The sequence below is a fragment of the Neopsephotus bourkii genome, unplaced genomic scaffold, assembly GCF_033783945.1.
Source record: "Neopsephotus bourkii isolate Nb327-2 ecotype Australia unplaced genomic scaffold, CSIRO-AGI_Nbou_v1 NB_1234, whole genome shotgun sequence".
NCBI lineage: Eukaryota > Metazoa > Chordata > Aves > Psittaciformes > Psittacidae > Neopsephotus > Neopsephotus bourkii.
In genome coordinates this window covers 3,084,505-3,103,623 of record NW_026901719.1, presented here as the reverse complement: position 1 = coordinate 3,103,623, position 19,119 = coordinate 3,084,505, and the positions used below count along the sequence as shown (strand labels likewise).

The 19,119-nt window shown below is 45.0% G+C and overlaps 1 protein-coding gene across 3 annotated transcripts in view; it reads right to left on the bottom strand.

Annotated features, from left to right (window-relative positions):
- NHS (NHS actin remodeling regulator) overlaps nt 1-13,173 on the bottom strand; it is a 264,862-nt gene extending 251,689 nt beyond the window's left edge. For all 3 annotated transcript variants that reach the window (XM_061364492.1, XM_061364493.1, XM_061364494.1), the window contains exon 1: nt 12,620-13,173. In XM_061364492.1, the coding sequence (XP_061220476.1) occupies nt 12,620-13,013 (394 nt within the window). In that variant the 5' untranslated portion in view covers nt 13,014-13,173. The remainder of the gene's footprint in view (nt 1-12,619) is intronic.
- Between the last annotated feature and the right edge of the window lie 5,946 nt (nt 13,174-19,119).

Below are 19,119 nucleotides of genomic sequence, written 5' to 3'. Positions count from 1 at the left end.
CTGCAGCAAACAAGGTCAGTATGTGCCAGCTTCTGTAAAGACATATTTAATAAGCCCAAGGTTTGACTATCACAAAAGGGAACAAAGGCAGGGGACATATCTCTTTGCAATAATAAATAAAACACATTTCTTCAGTGAAGCTGCAAACTATATGGTAGACTTGCACCACTTTACCTTTCACTCACCCATCTGTTTTCTTGGAAGAATTAATTTCATGAACTAGGCTGAGGTTTTCTACAGTTTTATTTTCAACTCTCTTTCAATAGCAGGGTCAATTCATTCAAAAGCAAAGGCTTTACTCTTGCAAGTACAACCAAACAGCATAATCCCCACACCCCAAAGCAAGATATACCTAATATCCGGAGAAACAAGATCACCCATTACATCCAGTAGAAGAGTTTTCATCACTAACATGACAACAAGATCAATTCCAAACTGATCTTCCTCTTTGAGAGGGAAGGGATGGGAAGAAAATCAACCACAAGTTGCTTTTGGATGAAGACAGAAAGTCAAAACAAGGAAAGATCAAGAGATATCAATTACCTTCAGTTTTTGCCTTTGTAGTGAGAGCTGTAGAACTGAATCGTTGTTCTCTTATTTGACCAGGTTGCTGCTAATGCAGCCGTAAAGTTCTTCACCCCTTTATTAAGCTTTTTTAATCTCAGTGAGTAAGGTTTAGAAGGTGTTATCTTGTCCAGTCTTTCCACTGGTCTTCCTCCTTTATCTAGATATGTGATTATGCATATGTATAGATACACAAAACATTGTTGTTCTAGTGACATACAAGTTTTTAGGAAGATGATGCTATCCAAGCCTATTCTATTTCAACTATTGTTTATAAAGGTCTACACAAAATTGAGCACACATGGTCACATAACCTTTTAGTCTCACAGTCCAAGATGCTGCTTATCAGGTCAAATCTACAGCCAAACAGGAAACAAAATTCCAGAAAGGAAATTTAAAAAAATCACCCTGAGCTATTTTGCAGCTCCCTCTTATTTCCTTTAAGGAATTACCTTTCTGCTGAAATCTTAGGAACAAGTAGGTAAATGAAAAAAACTTCTAATCTACATTAATAATTTGTGTTAAGTTCCACTTGGAAAATTTCATAAATGAATAGCCACATTATAGCTGCCAAAGGTAGCCATAACCCATTAACTCATTTATAGATCCAGGGCACCTCAAATAGAGGTGCTCATTTCCATAGCCTATCTGCAGGCACATGATTTTATGGTTGAATCTGATATAGAATTACCCTGTAAATTTTGCATGTATTCACAAAGGTCACTAAAAGAGTTTACAATGCAAATAAGTAAACACCCTGGGTTGTAATTTATTCAAGGTGTCGAGGGGAACTCTGAGAACAGGTCCAACATCTCTGCTTCAGCCTCTCTCCTCCTCCTCTGTCAGACATGGGTAGTCAGCTTCACCTGCAGTCAATCTGTGGTCAAGGCTGCCATCCTAACTCACTTCCCAAGCACACCAGCTAGCTTCCTTCAAACAGATCTGGTCCAGTGCACTGCAGTGCATGGTGCATGTGACTGCATTGTACACACATCCATCTTTCCACAGCCCTGATGCCTTGTTGTGCAGGGATGGATTGCATGGCTAGCTTATAACAGATACATTGCTGCCTGGGTAGTCCCATGCCCCAGGCAGTGGCACAGCACCATAGCCCTGTTCTGAGTATGTCAGCTGGCCCAGGAATGAGCAAGAATGAAACTGCAGACATCTGCACCCAGACTAGTGTTTCTTTGTCACTATGGATTCGAAAAGGAGAGATTGCAGGCTCTGGGCAGTGATTCATACAGGCTAATAGCAATAGAGAATTAACAGTAAATCTTCAGGTGAGCCTCCTAGTCTCCATTAGAAGGATTTTGTCCAAAACAGCTTAGCCAATGTCTATCTGGGCATCAAAGCTGAATCAAGCCTGTGGCAGCTGTAATGGAAGCCAAAAAGTATTGCCAAAGTCATGAAGCAATGATACTTATTTTAGGCTATTAGCACAGTAATGACAAGATGATTGACACAAAATATTCTTCAGCTAGAGTGCAATTTGAAAGTAAAGGAACTTAAACCAGTGATTTTAATGTGTCAGGCACAATGAATGCATTTATAACATCTATTAAAGGCAGGTTATGTTTGCGGGAGGGGGTTAATTAAATCTTATCAAGTTATCACTAGTTTATTAACTGAACAAGACAGCATCACATAGAAGATAACCAATGGGGAATAAACCACAGACATAAAAATTAATACTGTTCATTCTCACAGTGAGCAGTGCTTGCCATTAAACCAGAGGTAAAAGCATAGCTGCATCCAGCCCCTGTGAAACTGTCATGGAAAGAGGAGCAATGGATAGAATGGCCCAAAACAAAAGTCACTCAAGGTGTAAGTTCCTTAAAAAAAAATAAAAAAAAAAAAAAAAAGAATTAAGAGAAATAATCAGTAATTCTAGAGGGAAAAGAGGAATACACACAAGCAGTTTTGCAAGCAGCAGAACTAATGAATCCTGGTTTTCTCCAGGCTTTTATGTCATGCAAAGGACTGACTTTCACATTGAAGAAAATGTGAGCTCCAAATGGAACACTTTTATTTTATTCTGTTGGAACATTTGTATGGGTTCCTTCCCCATATTCCTTCCCCAGGAATCATTTTCTTGTGTCTAATAAAGAAAAAGCCTTTCCTTTAAATGAAGCAGAAATAGTTTGGTCTCTCCTTGAACTGGCAGCCTCTTTTATGATTTCTACTCTGTGGCAATGTAGTTGAAATCGTAGCTGAATAACAGATACAAAATTTCTGAATGGCTGGTGTGAGATGCACAGGCATGTCCATCACCTCCCCTGCTACAGAAGCACAGAATGTGCTACTCCTTAATACTCATTTCAAAAAGAAACCAAGCTTAAAATGGTGTTGTCAGAATAATCCATCCTATGGGGAAGATTTAGCTTTGGTGTGCTAACTGTGTGAAAGACTTTAGGCAATTTGCTGCAGAGACCAAGACTTCAGGTTTCCGCAGCAATAGTTGTTACAGCCAGAGTCAATATGGGAGGGTAGGTGGGATCTCTTCAGAATGCTGAGATAGCAGCCTCTGTGGTGTTTAACTGCTGGAGTATAGGAAGGCCAGGGGAGCTGAGTTTAGCACAGCTCAAAGCAGCAGAAACTGTGCTGCGCAGCCATAAGGGGGTTTGGGTAAGTATGAGAAATTTATCCCTCAAAAAAAACAAGGAGGGAAAAACCAAAAAGATGCTTGCATTCGAAACTTGGATTGTGCAGAGCTACGTAGCTTCCAGGGTAAGAGCTGGACACATGAAACCCAGTGGTCAATCCATGATATATGCTTTTCTTTTTGAGAAATGAATTAATATACATCTCCTGACTATCCCCCTGTACACAACACTTCACCAAAAACTGCATCACCAAGAAAAGACCATGCCTATACCAACAACTGTCCCTCTTTTTCCTATAAGTGAATAAACAAACCTTACAGGGAGGAAAAATGGAGCTGGGTAGCACCTGCACTTTGGACCCACTCTCATTTGCATGCTAAGTCTTTAATCATAATAAATCTCTCATTTCATTTAAAATTAAATCACTCCTTATCACACCTTACTAAACACTGAATGCAGAGAAACCTGTATACCATCTTAAAAATAAGTTGGCCTCTTGAGCATCACAGTGAGTTAGTGATGTCTATCCTGAGTTTCATCATCAATAAAATCCAATTTCCTCAATCAGGGGCAGTCACAGACCATCTGAAGAGAAGAATGCTTGGTAGTACCTTTCCTTTTTTTCATTTTTTTTCTTTTTTTTTTTTTTTGGAGGGGAAGGGGAAATAGGCAAAACAGCATGCACAGAGAGCCCACTTTTGCCTTTAAAGTGACCCAGCGCCTGTGGACACAGGAATTTTTCAATGCACCCTGCATATTTCATTTCTAAAATGATCCCATTCTGCAGCCACTAATACACACATCTTCAAGTAGAAGGATTAGCATTTTCCCCCCCTCAGTTGCCCTCTGTCCAGAACAACTTCAAGGTCTTTTCAAACATTGTCAAGCTAACAAAAAAAAACTTTGAGAAGGCAGCGGGAAAAGCTGGAGAGGCCTGAACAAGCCATGCATATTTATAGCACAAACACACCGCCCTAAGCTCATTCTCCTTAATCCCATGCACACACTAGCAAGACAGCGCCTCCAAACTTTCTCAGGGACTCAGTCTGAGTGGCTATAGTTCAAAGTCCAACTGCCTCGGCAGCTGAAAAGAAAGAGAAAACTACAATGGCTTTGAGAGAATTACAGTGATCCTATTAAAAAAAAATTAAAAAAATAAAATAAATTAAAAAAAAAAAAAAAAGCCCCTGTTGGGACTTAACATGGCAATGCCACACAGCACTCATTGAATCTAGCAGCATTTCAAGCACACAGCTACTGGTGTAATTAGACCACAGGCTTAATTAGGTTCCCATCACTATTGCTTTCCTCCAGCCTTCAGCCAAGAAGGTATAAGAAAAGATTGTCCAATACAGATACTGCAATTTAAAGTCTTGAGTTAAGAACACAGTGGGTGTATATCTACTATAAAATCTACCCTAAAAACATGCCAGTTGTTAAACTAAGCAGTGCATTAGAAGCAGTTAGATATAATGAGAATGTAAATGGAAAGTATTCTAGGGAGATATTTCAACTAAAAAGAGCACACACTGTATGCTATCTTTTATTTTAATCATGCTCTAAGCCCTGCCTTTTTGAACTTTTTATAAATTCTGCTATCTCCCTTTGCAGTTACTTACATATTGGTATATAAATCCAAAGACAAGAAGCAATTAGAAATGAAGAGAAGACTCCCTCTCTTGATGCTAATACATCAAAGGAAGTGAAAAAACCTTCCCCCCACATACACACTGAGTAACACAGAAAGTTTCTGCTCTTCATAGCCTAATAGCTCAAGTAGTTCCAATCAAGAGTCTGATGTCAGCCTTCGATTACATGGAGATGCCAAATGACTGGGAAGAGCAGCTTTTGAAAATCCAGCCCTCTGACTCAGAAGACCACACAACCCTCAACAACATTTTTTAAATACATGTGTATTATTCACATCAGCTGGTCCTATCTTTTCCTCACTTTGGACATCATAACATTGCTTTTAAGAGTTCCCTGAGGGTCTCTGCTTGATTTGGGCACACCATGTCTAGGCATGTGTGAAGGAAAAGTGTCACCTTCAGAGCTGTTTTAAACAGCCGGCACTTCCCTTCACTCCTAAGTCTCTTTGGCTATCCAGTTTAGAGAGAAGAAGAGTCAGGTGCTGCCCTTGATCAGCCATGCTTAACATGCCTGCCTTTGCCAGAATGCAGAAGGAGTGGCTGGGACCAGCTCATGACAACAAGCAGTAAGGGCTGGCTTCCTCTCTTTTCTCCCCACCTTTGCATATCCCTGCCAGACTAGCCATAATCTGATCCTTGAAACTGAAGCCACAGAACAGGTAAGCCTACATAAGAAATGTCAACAAAACGCGATTCCACTGATCCAGAAGAGCAGCTGAGTGGCACCGTTACACTGGATATTTATATTTGCTTCCTGCAAGTCCTTCCCTCAGTCCAAGGACATTTGAGAACTATGAAAGAGTTTTTTGGAAACACTCCAGGCCCTTCATCTTTCATAAAGGGAAACTACCATCTTTTATGCATTGTGAATCAACAGGCGAATGACCTCCCCATACCCTGAGTAAATTGTGTCTACTTATTTCTTAACCTCCATATCTCTCCTCCATCAGCAAGGGGAACTAACCAAAAATAGGAATAACTCCATTGATTTCACTGGAACATTGATGTTTTCATATGAACACATACATTAAATTATAAAGGCCTTTAGAAGCATGGAGTTTAAAAGGGGCTGTGGGAAGTATTTCTGCTAAACCATAAGATCTACACTAGGTCTGTCTCTTATGGGCCTGATTCTACCTTCTCTGCTGTTTTATTTCTGTGTAAAGGAGACCTCATTGGTCTTAAAGGAGTTAAGCCATGTGCACCAGGATTTCTAATAAACATACTGGGAGCCTCTTGCTTGGCTCTTTAGTACGAGCCAGAGAGAAATTCCACTAAGAATTACAATATTACACAGCTATATAGCTGCAGTGAGGTAGCAATCTAGCTTTGAATATTTTGGGGTATCAGGCCTTTTGGCTGGCAGACTCTCCATCCAGCAACAAAATCCCCAAACAGTTCAAACCTGTCACATCAGTTTGAACCCTATTTGTGGAATGAAAAGCAAGGAACTATAGAATAGGCAAAGGCCTTCTATGATACACTGATGGAAGTCCAAGTTAATGAGAGTCGGAAAAACTCCTGAAGTTTTACATTTAACTCCCATGCATAGCAGGGAATGGCTTTGGAGGAAAACCACTGCTGTCTGCTTTTCATCTGTTACCAGGCTATGCCAGATAAAGGCTAGTGAGTCTACCTGAGCACTGCGCTCTTAGAGCCTCTCCACGGAGTCTCACTGACCTCAGTGGGACAAAAGAGTTTACTCTCTGCTTTTATCTGCAAAGAGGCCAGAGTCTGCTTTATACAAGCCAGCATGACTGAAGGTGACAACCCCAACTTCCAAAGAATTACATCCCTGCCAAAGCCACCTGACAAACTCCATCACATTACCTTCTATCAGGTACTAAATGGATGAGGAAAAAAAAACCTCAAGCCCAGTCTCTGAATAGATGTGTTCTCCTGTAAAAGGTCTTCTATTGCCATTCAGTAAACAAAGATAAGGAATCTTTCTCTTAAATGACAGCACTTTAGCTAATGGTGCTCTAGCTAATGTTAGGCAAGGTGGGGAAGGGATCCTTAGGGGAGCAGGTTTTTCTTCCTCCATTCCTTTGCTGTTCTAACAGCAGTAAAGGTAAGCTGGAAAGCCACACTTTGTCCTGCTCTTTTCGACTCTGCTAACTTGCCATCAACTCTCTGCATTTATAAGTCAAGCACAGAGGAAATTCTCCAGCTTTCCCACGCCCACAACTCGGGTTATTTGCATTCATGGGCAAATCACAGTCAAGTGCACCAGAGAGGCGAGTTCTCTAACTCGAGTGAGTCCTCAGCAACCAGCACACCACCAAAAAAAATACACCTGGCAAGTAAAGCCAAAAGCCTCTCTCCTTTTCCAGAAGGACAAGTGAAGAGGATGTGTAATTCCACTGGGGCAGGTACAGGACACAAAGCTGAAGGCAACGGATTACTAGATCTAGCATACAGCTCTGCTTTTCTTTGGAGGTTTTATTCTGCACCCAACAAGGATTTGCCAATTAATGTGATTTCAGTGTACAAAAGAAGCTCTGAATGTATCCGTTGTGGCTCATGTGCCCCAGGCTACATTAGCGTGTACCTCTAAAAGTGTAACTACCCTTACACTTAGATATGCTGATACATGATAAAACACTATAATACAAAGTTAAGCAAAGCTAAAAATCTCTTCTGATTTGTCTCCAGCAGTATCCAAGATATTTTTACGCAAATGTATCTGATTCATGGACGTCTACACAGTGGTGCCTTAGCACAACAGAAAATCAGTACAATGAAAATTCTCTAGGATTCTGTGAAGCTGGGATAAAGTGTAACTACTCACCTTGCACTTGCTTCATTTTTTCTTTCAAGATGGCACCCACTCTTAAGGTCTTATGTACCTGCCTGAAGATCTCTGCAAGGATGCTCACCTACAGTTAGCCTGGGATGGCCTTAGAGTGTAACCATACCCTGAGATGGAAGCATTAAAGTTTCTATATTCTATTTAAGCAGCAATTGATACTTCAGCACATTAAGTCAAGGAGGAGAGGCATCATCTGATGAGCTCTGGGTCCAATGTATGTTTTGTGAAAATGGCAGGATTGTGGTAGAAGGCACATAAAAACCTTTACAATTGATTAAACATTTCCCTGCAGTGCTCAAAACCCAAACAGTAGAGCAGTGTATCAGTGTATTAAAAAAACAAGCAAACAAAGCCAAAACAAACAAACAAACACAAACAAAAAAAAACAAAACAAACCCTACCTAAAAAGCACAATGAAAGACACTAAAACCAAGAGTGACACTACCCAGGCTGTCCTCAGTAACCAACTTCAATCAAATAGTCAATCAAATAGAATAAATTAATGCAGAGCCTAAAATTATGAAGAATCAGTTCACAGCTGTCTCTTTACCTCAATACTGACACTTCAGGAAAGAAAAGCCTATAGGGAGCTCTACTGCAGAGATCCAGGGGCCTCTGAAGAGCAAAGTAACACAGGAGATCCCCACACGTTTAAGCAGTTGTATCACTAACTGCAAGCACGTAGGAAAATCAGGAATGAAAAATTGAAGCAATGAAGATAGAGTAGGCAGCCACTGGAAAAGATGCTTTTAGAAAGATTGGCTGCTGGTAACACATTGATGCTTTCAGAAAAAAAGCCTGGAATGTGTGGAATTCTCTGAGATGCCAGGGTGTAAAGAGGATCTCATTAACTAGGGCTTTCAATATCTGCTGCCCAGTCATTACCAGTTATTCAGAAAGCAAGATGTCTTACATCATCAGTTTCTGAAAAATACAATATTCCACTTAGACTGCCAGATCTGTAGTACTCTAGACCGAGACATCATCTTTCCAAACAGTTACAGAGGCACCGAGTCCCAAGTCTGCACACAAATCCAGCATTTCTTCTACATTCCTGTATTATCCAGATAACCAAGCATCTAATAATAAAACTGGGCAGTACTGAACTACTCAGTTCTCTTGCTGGTAATAAGGAAACTAAGCAACAGCCAGACTGACAACAATCATATTATTCCCACATGGTTCTGCTTTAGAAGCAGACCCTAGAGCTGCTCATGATGAAAAGCAGCGAAGTACTTGAAGTAGCAGAAGGGCAAAGCAGTTAGTTCAGGAGATGAGCAGGAAAACATTTCTCACTCTTGTTTCTCTTCCAGTCAGAGGGTGGGAAAGGATTCATATTTGCATGATGCTAGCTGGCCAGAGGCTTATAAGAAAGATAAAAACACAAGCAGCATCTGGGAAGGCAGGGGCAAGGGACCCTGAGTTTTTGAAGATGACCTGTTTGCAACTGCCCAGAATCAGTCCTTTATTGTGCCTAACAAGACTTTCTGATCACACTTTCTGAACTGTGGGAAAACAAAAGAGCAGCACACAGGTAAGCACCTTTACCAGTAGATCAGCAGAGGAGTTCAAGTACTTTTCTTAAAGCAAAGCATACACAGTCTTTCAAATATTTACCACTTCAATAGAAGCAGAGCTGAGACTGTTAAGGCCTCATGGAAATGACAGCAGTAATGATAAGCATTACTGGAAAAATGGTGGGCTTAATTAATTTCCATTTTTTGTTAATAATCGTTGAACCCAACATGGCTGTTTTATTTGAATACAGCATTACATTATTTTCAGTATAAGATAAAACATTATTATGCAAAATTGTACGATATGCTGTTTTCAAGAGAGCTCCTTTCCTATTCCCCTTCCCCTTGGTACCATCTCTGCGATTGCCAAGGAATGGCATCCTGGGCAAGGGACGGGGGTAGAGAAGCCCCTCCAACCACTGGCTCCAGTAGCTCCTGAGATGGCATTAGCCCATTATTTCCTTTTTCTCACCCACCCTGTGCCTCCACAACAGAATCTTGGAATCCAGCTGGCTCACGAGGCACAGAGAAAAAGGCCTTCCAATGTCACAACTCAGTATCTAGGACATGTCTGGTAGCATTATCCTCAAATCACTGTGCTGCACTTGGTGTTAGAACATCACGAATGTCAAGATAGCTTAGCAGTTTTAAACTGAGTACTCAAAAATGCGTGGTTGGGCTGCGCTGTCGTGGTGCAAACATACCAGTACATGTGTCTTGGTCAGTGTGCCAAGCAGCCCAGCAGCTCAGAATCCTGGTATGCAACAAGTTCAATGTGACCATTACAATCATGCCATGGGTGCAGTGGCTGCATGCCTGTCACCAACTTGTTCCTTGTGGTAAGAGTCCAAACCTCCAGCCAGTTCTGAGTTATTCTTAGATGTGTCATTTGGGCTGGACAGCCAGAATACCAGAGGCTACCTCATCATTCTGATGTTTACCACAGGAGGTAGAAGGCAGGATGCCTTAATGTGATCCTGGTAAAGTCGTGGCCAAACCTGAGACAACCTGCAATTGTTCTCTTGGTTTCGGAAAAACAATTGGGTGCAATGACTTAAGTGTAATGCAGTCAGGAGTGAACAGTGTAGGTGCCTCATGCTTAAAACAAACATTAGGATAGTCTTGTTGAAAGTAATAGCAACCTGGTGTAGTGGAAGGTGTCACTGCCTATGGCAGGGGGGCTGGAACTAGATACCTTAAGGTCCTTTCCAACCCTAACCGTTCTATGAGTCTATAATTCTACAAAAGAGAAAGCACACTATCATTATACACTACAGCACGGATGGCCAGTTTCCTGCCAGGCAGTTTTATCTGGCCCTTGGGAACACTGGACAGTCTGGAGGCCAAAGGGAGGTGTTGCTGTGGATGTGTATGGCTCTGGGAGACGTGAAGAGATGCACAGAATGGTGCTGTTCAGCTCAGGTCCCATTTGAGATGTTCAGGTGTACCACTATGCAAATGCAGCTGTGCTAGTCCAGCATTGAATGGGGAATAAAAGCAGCCACAGCATGAAAAGAAGTTGCCCGCGTGTCCACACTGCGTCTGTATAGAGCCTTTCACCTTTAAAGCACATGTAGCACAGCACTACATGAAGGGAAGCAACGAGGGCTGAGTGATGTGCCTGCCTGCAGCTGTACAGCTGGAGGCAAGGCGCACATCTCCTGGAGGATGAGTAGTGGCAAAGCCCGGCACTGTAAACGAACCTTCGGCTGGCCAGGCAGAGGGACATCTGCAGATCTACCAGCGGCATTGCACTGTACATTGTACCATATACAAGGGGAAAGAGGAACAGCAGGAGTGCATGGGGAAGATTATGACCAAAAGTCTCTCTCCTCCTGAAAAGGATGTAAAAGAAAACAGAAAAACACCGAAGAAGCAGATTCTGCGTTTATCATCGCAGAGGTGAAGCCAGACTCTCTAATTAAGCACAAAACTGTGCTGCAATATTAAGGTTTTGAACTGTCATTTGAAAACAAGCTGCATTGGCACAGGCAAGAAAGAAAAAAGCATACGAATTAGAAAGCCTAAGCTCTGCTCTCGCTTACATTAGTCTAAACCCGCAGTTAACTCAGCTCAAAAGACTTATAGATGAGAATGTGATACAAGGAGTTTCATTTCCTCAGACAGTTCCCTCATTACATCGGCCAAGTCTCAGTCTCCAATCACAGCCCAGCACTCCACTCTGATTACACACACGTCCTGAAACCACAGAGAGTCTCCCTCAGACTGATCTACAGCTGATGTATATTAATTTATCACCAGCAAAGTCATTCTACAGCTGCCGAGGATGTAGTTTAAATACCACTGAATACTTAAGGCTTGATTCTGTTAATCAGTACAGCTTCACTGGTACTAGAAGAGTTACTTGCATTCTGCACCACTTCAAACGGGAGGAAATCCAGAGCACCATTTTCTAAATGGCACGTTCATTAAAAACCACCTAGAAGAGGGCACGTTCTCATTTACTCCAGTGTAAATTCACTTCACTGTATTTATCATAAATACTCAAGATTTAAACGGGAACAGCAGAACGCAAAAGCTAAGCCAAATTCCCCTTTGAAGCCACTGCTTTTCCTAAACCAGATATTAAGAGGACAGGATTGACACCAGTCTCTGCTATTCCAGACTTCCAATCCACAGCCCTATCTATCAAAAAAAAAAAAAAAAAACCAACCAAAAAACACCAAAACCCACATATATCCACAAGCGCTTGGGAAGCATATGCATCAGTGAGACTACAAAATCATTATACTGCTGCCAACACGAACCATATTCAGCAGAAATCAGCAGCTGTTAGGACTACAGAGCCTGCCACCGCTTTTATAGTTTGGGTGGAGAAGCAGCAGCATTCAAGCACTTACTGCTCGTAACAGAAGTCGCATATTGCCTTGATCTTTTCCTCCTCCCCCCACCCCACCCCGGCTCTTCAGGGCCACTCTTTAAGCAGAAATAAGTCATTAACCAAACTTCCTTACTTTAAGGTCCCCGAAACTTGGCTAACTACGAACCGGGTTCATTATTTCTATTTAAAAATTCGATCGGGAAGTCAGAGACACTTCTAAGGGGAAGACACGACACAGCAAAGGCGAGAAAATCCAGAGATGCCCGGGGAGGGGGATTCATCCCCATCCCCTCCAAGCCGCGGGGACCCGCGGACAGACGTCGGCCCCCGCCCCGGCCAAACCCTCAGCCGCAGAAGATGCGCCCCGAGAGCCCCGCCAGCCAGCTCCTTATGTAAGACAGAAACCACTGACATCATCTCTCCCGCCGGCATCGCCGCGGCGCCCAGTAGCGCCCACCGACCCGGCCCGACCCGTCACAGCACAGCTCCTTCTCACGCTGCCGCCCGGGTTCCCTCCGCACCGGCTGAGACCCCAAACTTTGCATGGCAGGTTACCGGGAAGAGGCTTACCCAGGCGGCCGGGCTGCGAGCGCGCCATCCCGCAGAACGCCCCATCCCGCGGTACTTACGCACTGCCTCCTGCTTGGGGTCGAGTCCGCGCACAGCTCCCTGGAGCCCAGCGATGCGACCGTGCAGCGCTCGGACGCGACGGTGGGTGCTCTGGATGTCAGCCTCGACCTCCTGGAAGAGGGTGCAGGCGTGCCGGGCTACGTCGGAGAGTTGCCTGAGTATCCGTGACAGGGCCACGTTACTGACCGAGCAGAGGTCCAGCACCATCAGCACCGCCGCCGCCTCCCTCTCCCCGCCGCCGGCCGCCTCCGCGCTCTCGCCCGCCGTCCCCGGCTCCTCCGGCAGCGGGTCCCGCGGCGACGGCTCCGCACCCCAGCTCTCCTCCAGCACGGAGGCAGCGGGCTGCCGCCGGCACAGCCGCTGCGGCTCAACAGTCCGCTTGGCGAAGGGCATCGCGGAGCCCTCGGCCGGGACTCTCCCGTACTCCCACAGGTACTAGTAAGGATCGCTGCCCTCCTCCTCCTCCTCTTCTTAATCTTCGCCGCCGCTTCTTGCCCCGCCGCCGTCACTCACAGGCGGCCGCCGGCGGGCAGCTCATTGCCTCGCTCCCTCCCTGCACGGGGCTGCGGAGCCGCCGCCGTGCCGCTGAGCATCCGCTGCTGCTGCTGCTGTTGCCGCTGCTGCTGTTGCTGTTACCGCTGCTGCCGCCGGGAGCCGGGGCGCATCCGCGCCACCTCGCTCGGTCTCTCTCACGCCGTCCTGCTCCGCCGGCGGGTGTGAAGGGGCGGCCCGAAAACCCGGAGAGAGGAATCCCGCAGCCGCGAGGAGGAGCGAACCGCCGAGCCTCTGCCCGGGGAGAGCGGCGGGGCGGGGGCGGGGGCCGGGACCGGGGCCAGGGCGGTGCCGAGCCACAGCCGCCGCGAGGAGGCGCTGCAGGGCCCCACCGCACCGGGGAGAGGATAGGATGGCGGAGGAGAGTCTGCAGGTGGAGGAGCTGCCGCTTAGGACAGAGCACAGCTCGGCCCAGCCTGTTGTCGCCTCCGGCGGGAGCACCCCTCAGGTGTGAAGAAGATGCTGAGAGAGGCAAAAAGGAATCAAGATTCGACCACTGCGGGAGATGGGTGCCTGTCCGCTAGTGTCACCTCTCTGGGCACGGCGGAGGATACGGCACCCTCCAAAGTTAGGTGGATGCACTTGGGCACCTGGATTCTTGTGCGGTGCCAGGCAAGAATGGGTTCCAGTCAGCCACAGAGGGCTGCTTCTGACAAAAGGCAGCTGAGCTTGATACATACACTCCTGAAAGGTGAACATGCCTCGTGAGCAGGCATAAAATCTGAACGTCAGCTGTAAATTGCTGGTGGTAAATGTACAGAGTGAATAGGAGAGACCAAGCTACTGTAAAAGGAGAGCCAGGTGGCTGCAAATGCAGGCATTCCACAGGTTGGAAACGTTAGCTGAAGTTTGCCCACTTGACCTTAACTTGTCTTTTTTGCACATGTGTGTCATGATGCAGTCTGTCATTGCATGACTACATACAGGCATGACTACATACATATTACCTCTGGTCAAACAGTTTGAGTTGCAAATACCTGCACTGGAGAAAGCATTGCTGTTGTATGCACTTTCCAGGCTCTACGGCCACGGTGACCTGCTCCTGGGACAAGCTTAGGTCCAAACAGCAGATATGGTTGCATTCACATTGCTCAGAGCCTGAGCTGATGAACCTTTTTGGCCCCTCTGCTGTCTTTTGGCATGGACAGTTGATGTGCCTTCACACTGTGGCCCTGGGAAGGGGAGCACACCATGGTGCAGAGTTAGCACAGCTGTTTAGCTCGGTTTCTAACTGAGGTTGAATTGGCAGCCCAGGCCATGTGCCTGGAGCTGGAGGAGGGCAGACAGCCTGCCCCGCCTATTCCAGTCTCAGCACCACCACCCCATGCCTACTCGGGGGGGGGGGCGGCTGAAGCCTGGGTGCAACCCAGTGGGAGTGGGCAGGGACATGAGAACTGTCACAGATCTGAAGAGTGCTCAGCAGTACTAAAATTATTGTACCCCATCTTCCCAAGTTTCTTATGCAGCAGGGTGGCTTTTAACCCTGGTAATAGAGCATGGGCTGTACTGCTCTTCCTGACATGGGAGTCATGTCACGATATTTATAAGACACTGAAAGGTATTTTAATATTTCACTTACAGGTTCATAGAGGGGGAGGGAGTGGTTAAGTTTTAATCCTCCCAGCATTCAGACTGGTGTGGGTTTACAAGAAAATGACCACCGGAGTCAAAACTGTTGGAAACAGCATTATAGGACTTGCCAGGCAGGCACAGGACCTCCCTCTGAGGAAAGCAGCTCAGGCACTCCTCCTGCCTCTCTCTTGAGCACCTGATGAGCCCCTGGACTGCACCAATCATAACAGGTTAAAGCTGCAAGAGGCAGGATTTTAGACTGTGCCTTATTGCAGCTTCCCAGTTGCATGCAAGGTCTGACCAGGTTGGGCGGGATAGGAGGTATACAGTTCTCTTCCTTCCCTTGCAAACGACACCTCAGTTCCTGCAATGTACCCTTACTCATCGTCATCAAAGCTACCAAAAGCCACTGCTTGTTCTTCCTTTACTTTTCCCAGTCTGTTGTAACTACTCCACATTACTGTAAACTCCATGGTCTCTCTCTTTGTCCCAGGTTTGGAAAGGTATAGCTCACCTTAGGGTGACTGTACTAGTCCCATGAGAATTGTGTGACTTCGGTATGCAGCAGCATGAGACGAACACAGTCCCAAAGCCACATGAGTCAACTTGTTTAAAGGAGATGGGTCCTGCCAAGTCTATTCACCTCCACCATAGGGAGCATATTTTCATTTTGGAGGTCTCGTTGCATTTCTGTCCTTCCCTCCATGACTGTAGGTGTTGCTATTTTATTTTGGTTTTCCTTGTAAGCAGAACAGACTCTATACATAGCTTGAGTGTGGAACACTGGCACTTCCCACCAGGCAAGTGGAGACCATACTTCAGTTTCCTTTGGTCAGCATATAGCTTTTACTATTGCAGGTGCTAGGCAGTCAGGTAATATCTCACCCCAATCACATACCTACTGTATGTTTTCTATCAGTAGTACTTGGTGGTGCGAATCCAAATTCAGCAACTTCTGATAGCCCCAAGACTGCTCTTGGTGTATCTGTTCAATGGCAGATGTAGTAAGTAGGTAGCATTCCTAAAGGTTAACTTCAGCCTCATGGGACAGGTCCCTGGAGGCTCTCCCCGTAACCAAAGCAGAGAAAAAAAAATCTTTCATGTGGGATTTCAAATGCTTAACCTTGGGCCTCAGTTTTGAAGTGCCCTTCAGAGGGTCCTGTGCTTCTGCACTGACTGCAGGGAAGCCCAGGGAGGTTAGATTCCTTGGGATGAAGTTAAACCTCAGGAGTATTCACTGGGGTATCAATCTGTGAACATACCAGTCTGGACCAAACTTCCATATCATTAGATTTTAAGAAGCACTTACAGACCTTGGAGATTGAGCCATGTCAGAAAGAATACTAGTTGTGAACAGAGGTAAGTATGTAAAATGGTCCCTTATGTATCTATTTATGGTGGGAAAAGCCTCCTGTTGGCCTGTACTGCCTTCTTGCACATGTATTGCCTGTGTTGGTTGCCATAAATATAGGTGGGGATGTTTCTGTGGATGACATTGGCTTTCACCTGTGGCAGTGAAAGGCTGCACAATGGTTTGCTTTAGACACATATAGTATGGGACTGTAAGAGTGAGCAAAAAGGGTAAAAGAAAGGTTCTGTTTCATTTCTCACTGGTGGTGCTGGTGGTAGGCAGGCACCTGGATATAACCCTCAGTTGCTGCTGTGCAGCTTCCCACCCTCATACCAGAGCTATACTCATTCCCTGGCTTGCTCTTGCTGCTGATACCCTTGCTGAGGTGTGATTTTATAGCAACACCAACCAGGGAATGTCCATGCTGATGGAGGCAGAGGACAGGGCCATTGGCAGAGGAGAAGAAATCTGGTTCCCTGCTGCAACGAGCTGCAGAAAGCAGAGAGGTGGGATTAGGCAGTCTAACCCGCTTTGGCAGGGCTGCTTTGGCCTGCTGCAGTATGTCTTGTTCTGCAGTGCCAGAAAGGGAGGAGAGGCTGATGAGTGCTGTAGGCTATTGTCATTTCCTCTGCTTTCCACAGCTGTCAGGAGGGTGCCTTTAGGCGTTGTATTAATGAAGTTGTGGCCTTTCGACCATAATGTGACATCTGTCATCACCTGTGTTAGCCCCCCACTAAGTATGATGCTTACTTATTCACTGCAAAGATGTTAGAGCTTTACCAAACCTGTACCCGTTCAGGTTAGCAAAAAGTATCTTTGTTGGGAAACTCCCTTCAGGGTTTAGCTGCCATGCTGCACTTTGACCTGACCGTGATGTTTGCTGGTCACACCAAGGTCACATTAAAGGTAAAAGCCTGTAAGGCAGGAAAGTAGCATAGTCAGGGCAGTTCACTGCAAGTCCAGACCTGCTCATTTAGGACTCTCACTCCTGCTGGTTTCTTCCAGCAGGAACATGTTAAGATCCTGTCCAAAGCATGGGATGTTAGGATTTTAACTGGAAAATACTTTTGCTGAAGCGGGTCCCTGTGTTTGAGTGGCTTAGGCAAAAGGCTGGTAATTCAGCTTTTGACAATATGTCCTATATTCCCTAAAACACTCTTCTGTTAAGGACATGGAGATGATTTCCTCCTTGAATGGGATGTGGCCTTTGAAGGCTTTATTCGTCCTTGTGAACTCTCACAATACTTACAAATGCACTGTTGCTGCCAGTTTGCAACTACCACTAGTGCTGTGCAGTCTGAATTTTCTCTTGTCCCCCAGGCCTGGCATCCTTTTTCCCTACTTTTTCCTTCTTCTTTGAGAAGAATTTTACAGTTCTCAGTAAAGCTGTTTCCTAACCTTCCTCACACCTCCTGCTGAGGACATGTACGGGCATCAGAGCAATGAGTGTTTCTCTACATTGATCTCTCTTTCCTGTCCAACTGCATTTCCCTGGGCACTCGTGTGCTGTCACCAGCTCAAACTGATCCAGCTCATTACCGTTCTTTCTGGTAGTTGCTAATATTTGTATTACCATAAACCTTTTCACTCTCAAACTATGACCCCACTGTTTTAGTCACTGGTTTAAGTGGGGAAAATGTAGGGCCTGCAGGGGTACATGTGCCTGTAGCAAAAGGACTGGACTTCATATGGTGCTGCAAATCATACAGGGCAGGCAAAACAGAATTAAAAACCTGCAAACTAATTCCCTTTCTCCAAACTCTCTTCATTATAGTTGTTACAGAGTTTATTTGTAATCAGAGTAGGGATGACATCTCAAACTTCCTTTAAAATGTGCCTGAATTCAAGTCTGACATGCTAATTGAATTTTATTAGTAAGAAATGTCTGTTTTAATAAGGAAACTTCCTTATCTCTCTGACAAGTTTATGTTTGGTGCATACCTACTTAATGTTTTCATCACTACTACCTGCCATTGCCAGTCAGAAAAAAAACCTCACTGAAGCATCTCTCTGAACAGCAAATGCTGTAATTTCATTTGATATTGATATTATTTTCACATTCATACATCCCATTCATACATACCACCAGCACTGGAAGGCGTCAAGGAAGAAAACAGGAAAGCTGTTTAAGTACCGTTATCTTTTAAGACTTTAAAAATACTAGTGGTTAAGAATGTGCAGTAAATACAAGACCAAATCCAAATAAAGTTGGAAGCTGCTTGCAAACTTCCATAAAAAAACATTTAAAAGTTTCAAGTGCTCTAATTTGTGTAAGTATCCACCCTTGATCTTAGAGAACACTGATTCTTGGTTTGTCATCTCAGAAGAAGTGAGTTGTGCAGAGGACATTTGAGGTGCCTTTCCTAGACTCTGTACCAGAAAAGAGCACAGCAGAGTAACCACACCAGCTCCAAGCTGGACTTCAGGGAAGCTGGCTCTGCCATCTGGGCTGTGCTGCTGTGTGTTGGGAAAGGGCAGAGGGCCTCTTCAGAAGCCAAAGCTCTGAGACTGAAATCAAGCTCTATTTTATATAGGAGACCTCTGCTGGGGCAAAACTGACAGTGACCTCTGCTGGAGTACAATGAAGACTCTCTCCAGCCTGTGCAGAGGAGTGGTTAATTTGACCTCTACAGTCCCAAGTGGGAACATTCAGGATGACAGGAAGTTGACAAGGGTGGTTATATCTTAAGGAACCATGATAAAAGAAGGGACAGACAAAAATAAACCATGTTCTTTATAAAGAAATACAATCCACTCAAGGGAAACAGAAGGGATGTAGAAGGTGTTTTACTTCCAGTGAGAGATCCCTCCACTCTCGTTGTTGCTCTGACTTTTTAATTGCACTTAATTTGATAACAGTGGGGGTTTAATCTGCTCATTGTGGGTATTTTCACTGTTCTCTTTAATTTTGCCTGCTGGCATCGGTGGTTTGTGCACATGAAGCCAAATCTGCAATCTTGATTCAGGACTCAGCTGACCTCAGCTGACATTTTGCCTGTATCAAGACACTGGAAGCAAAACTAG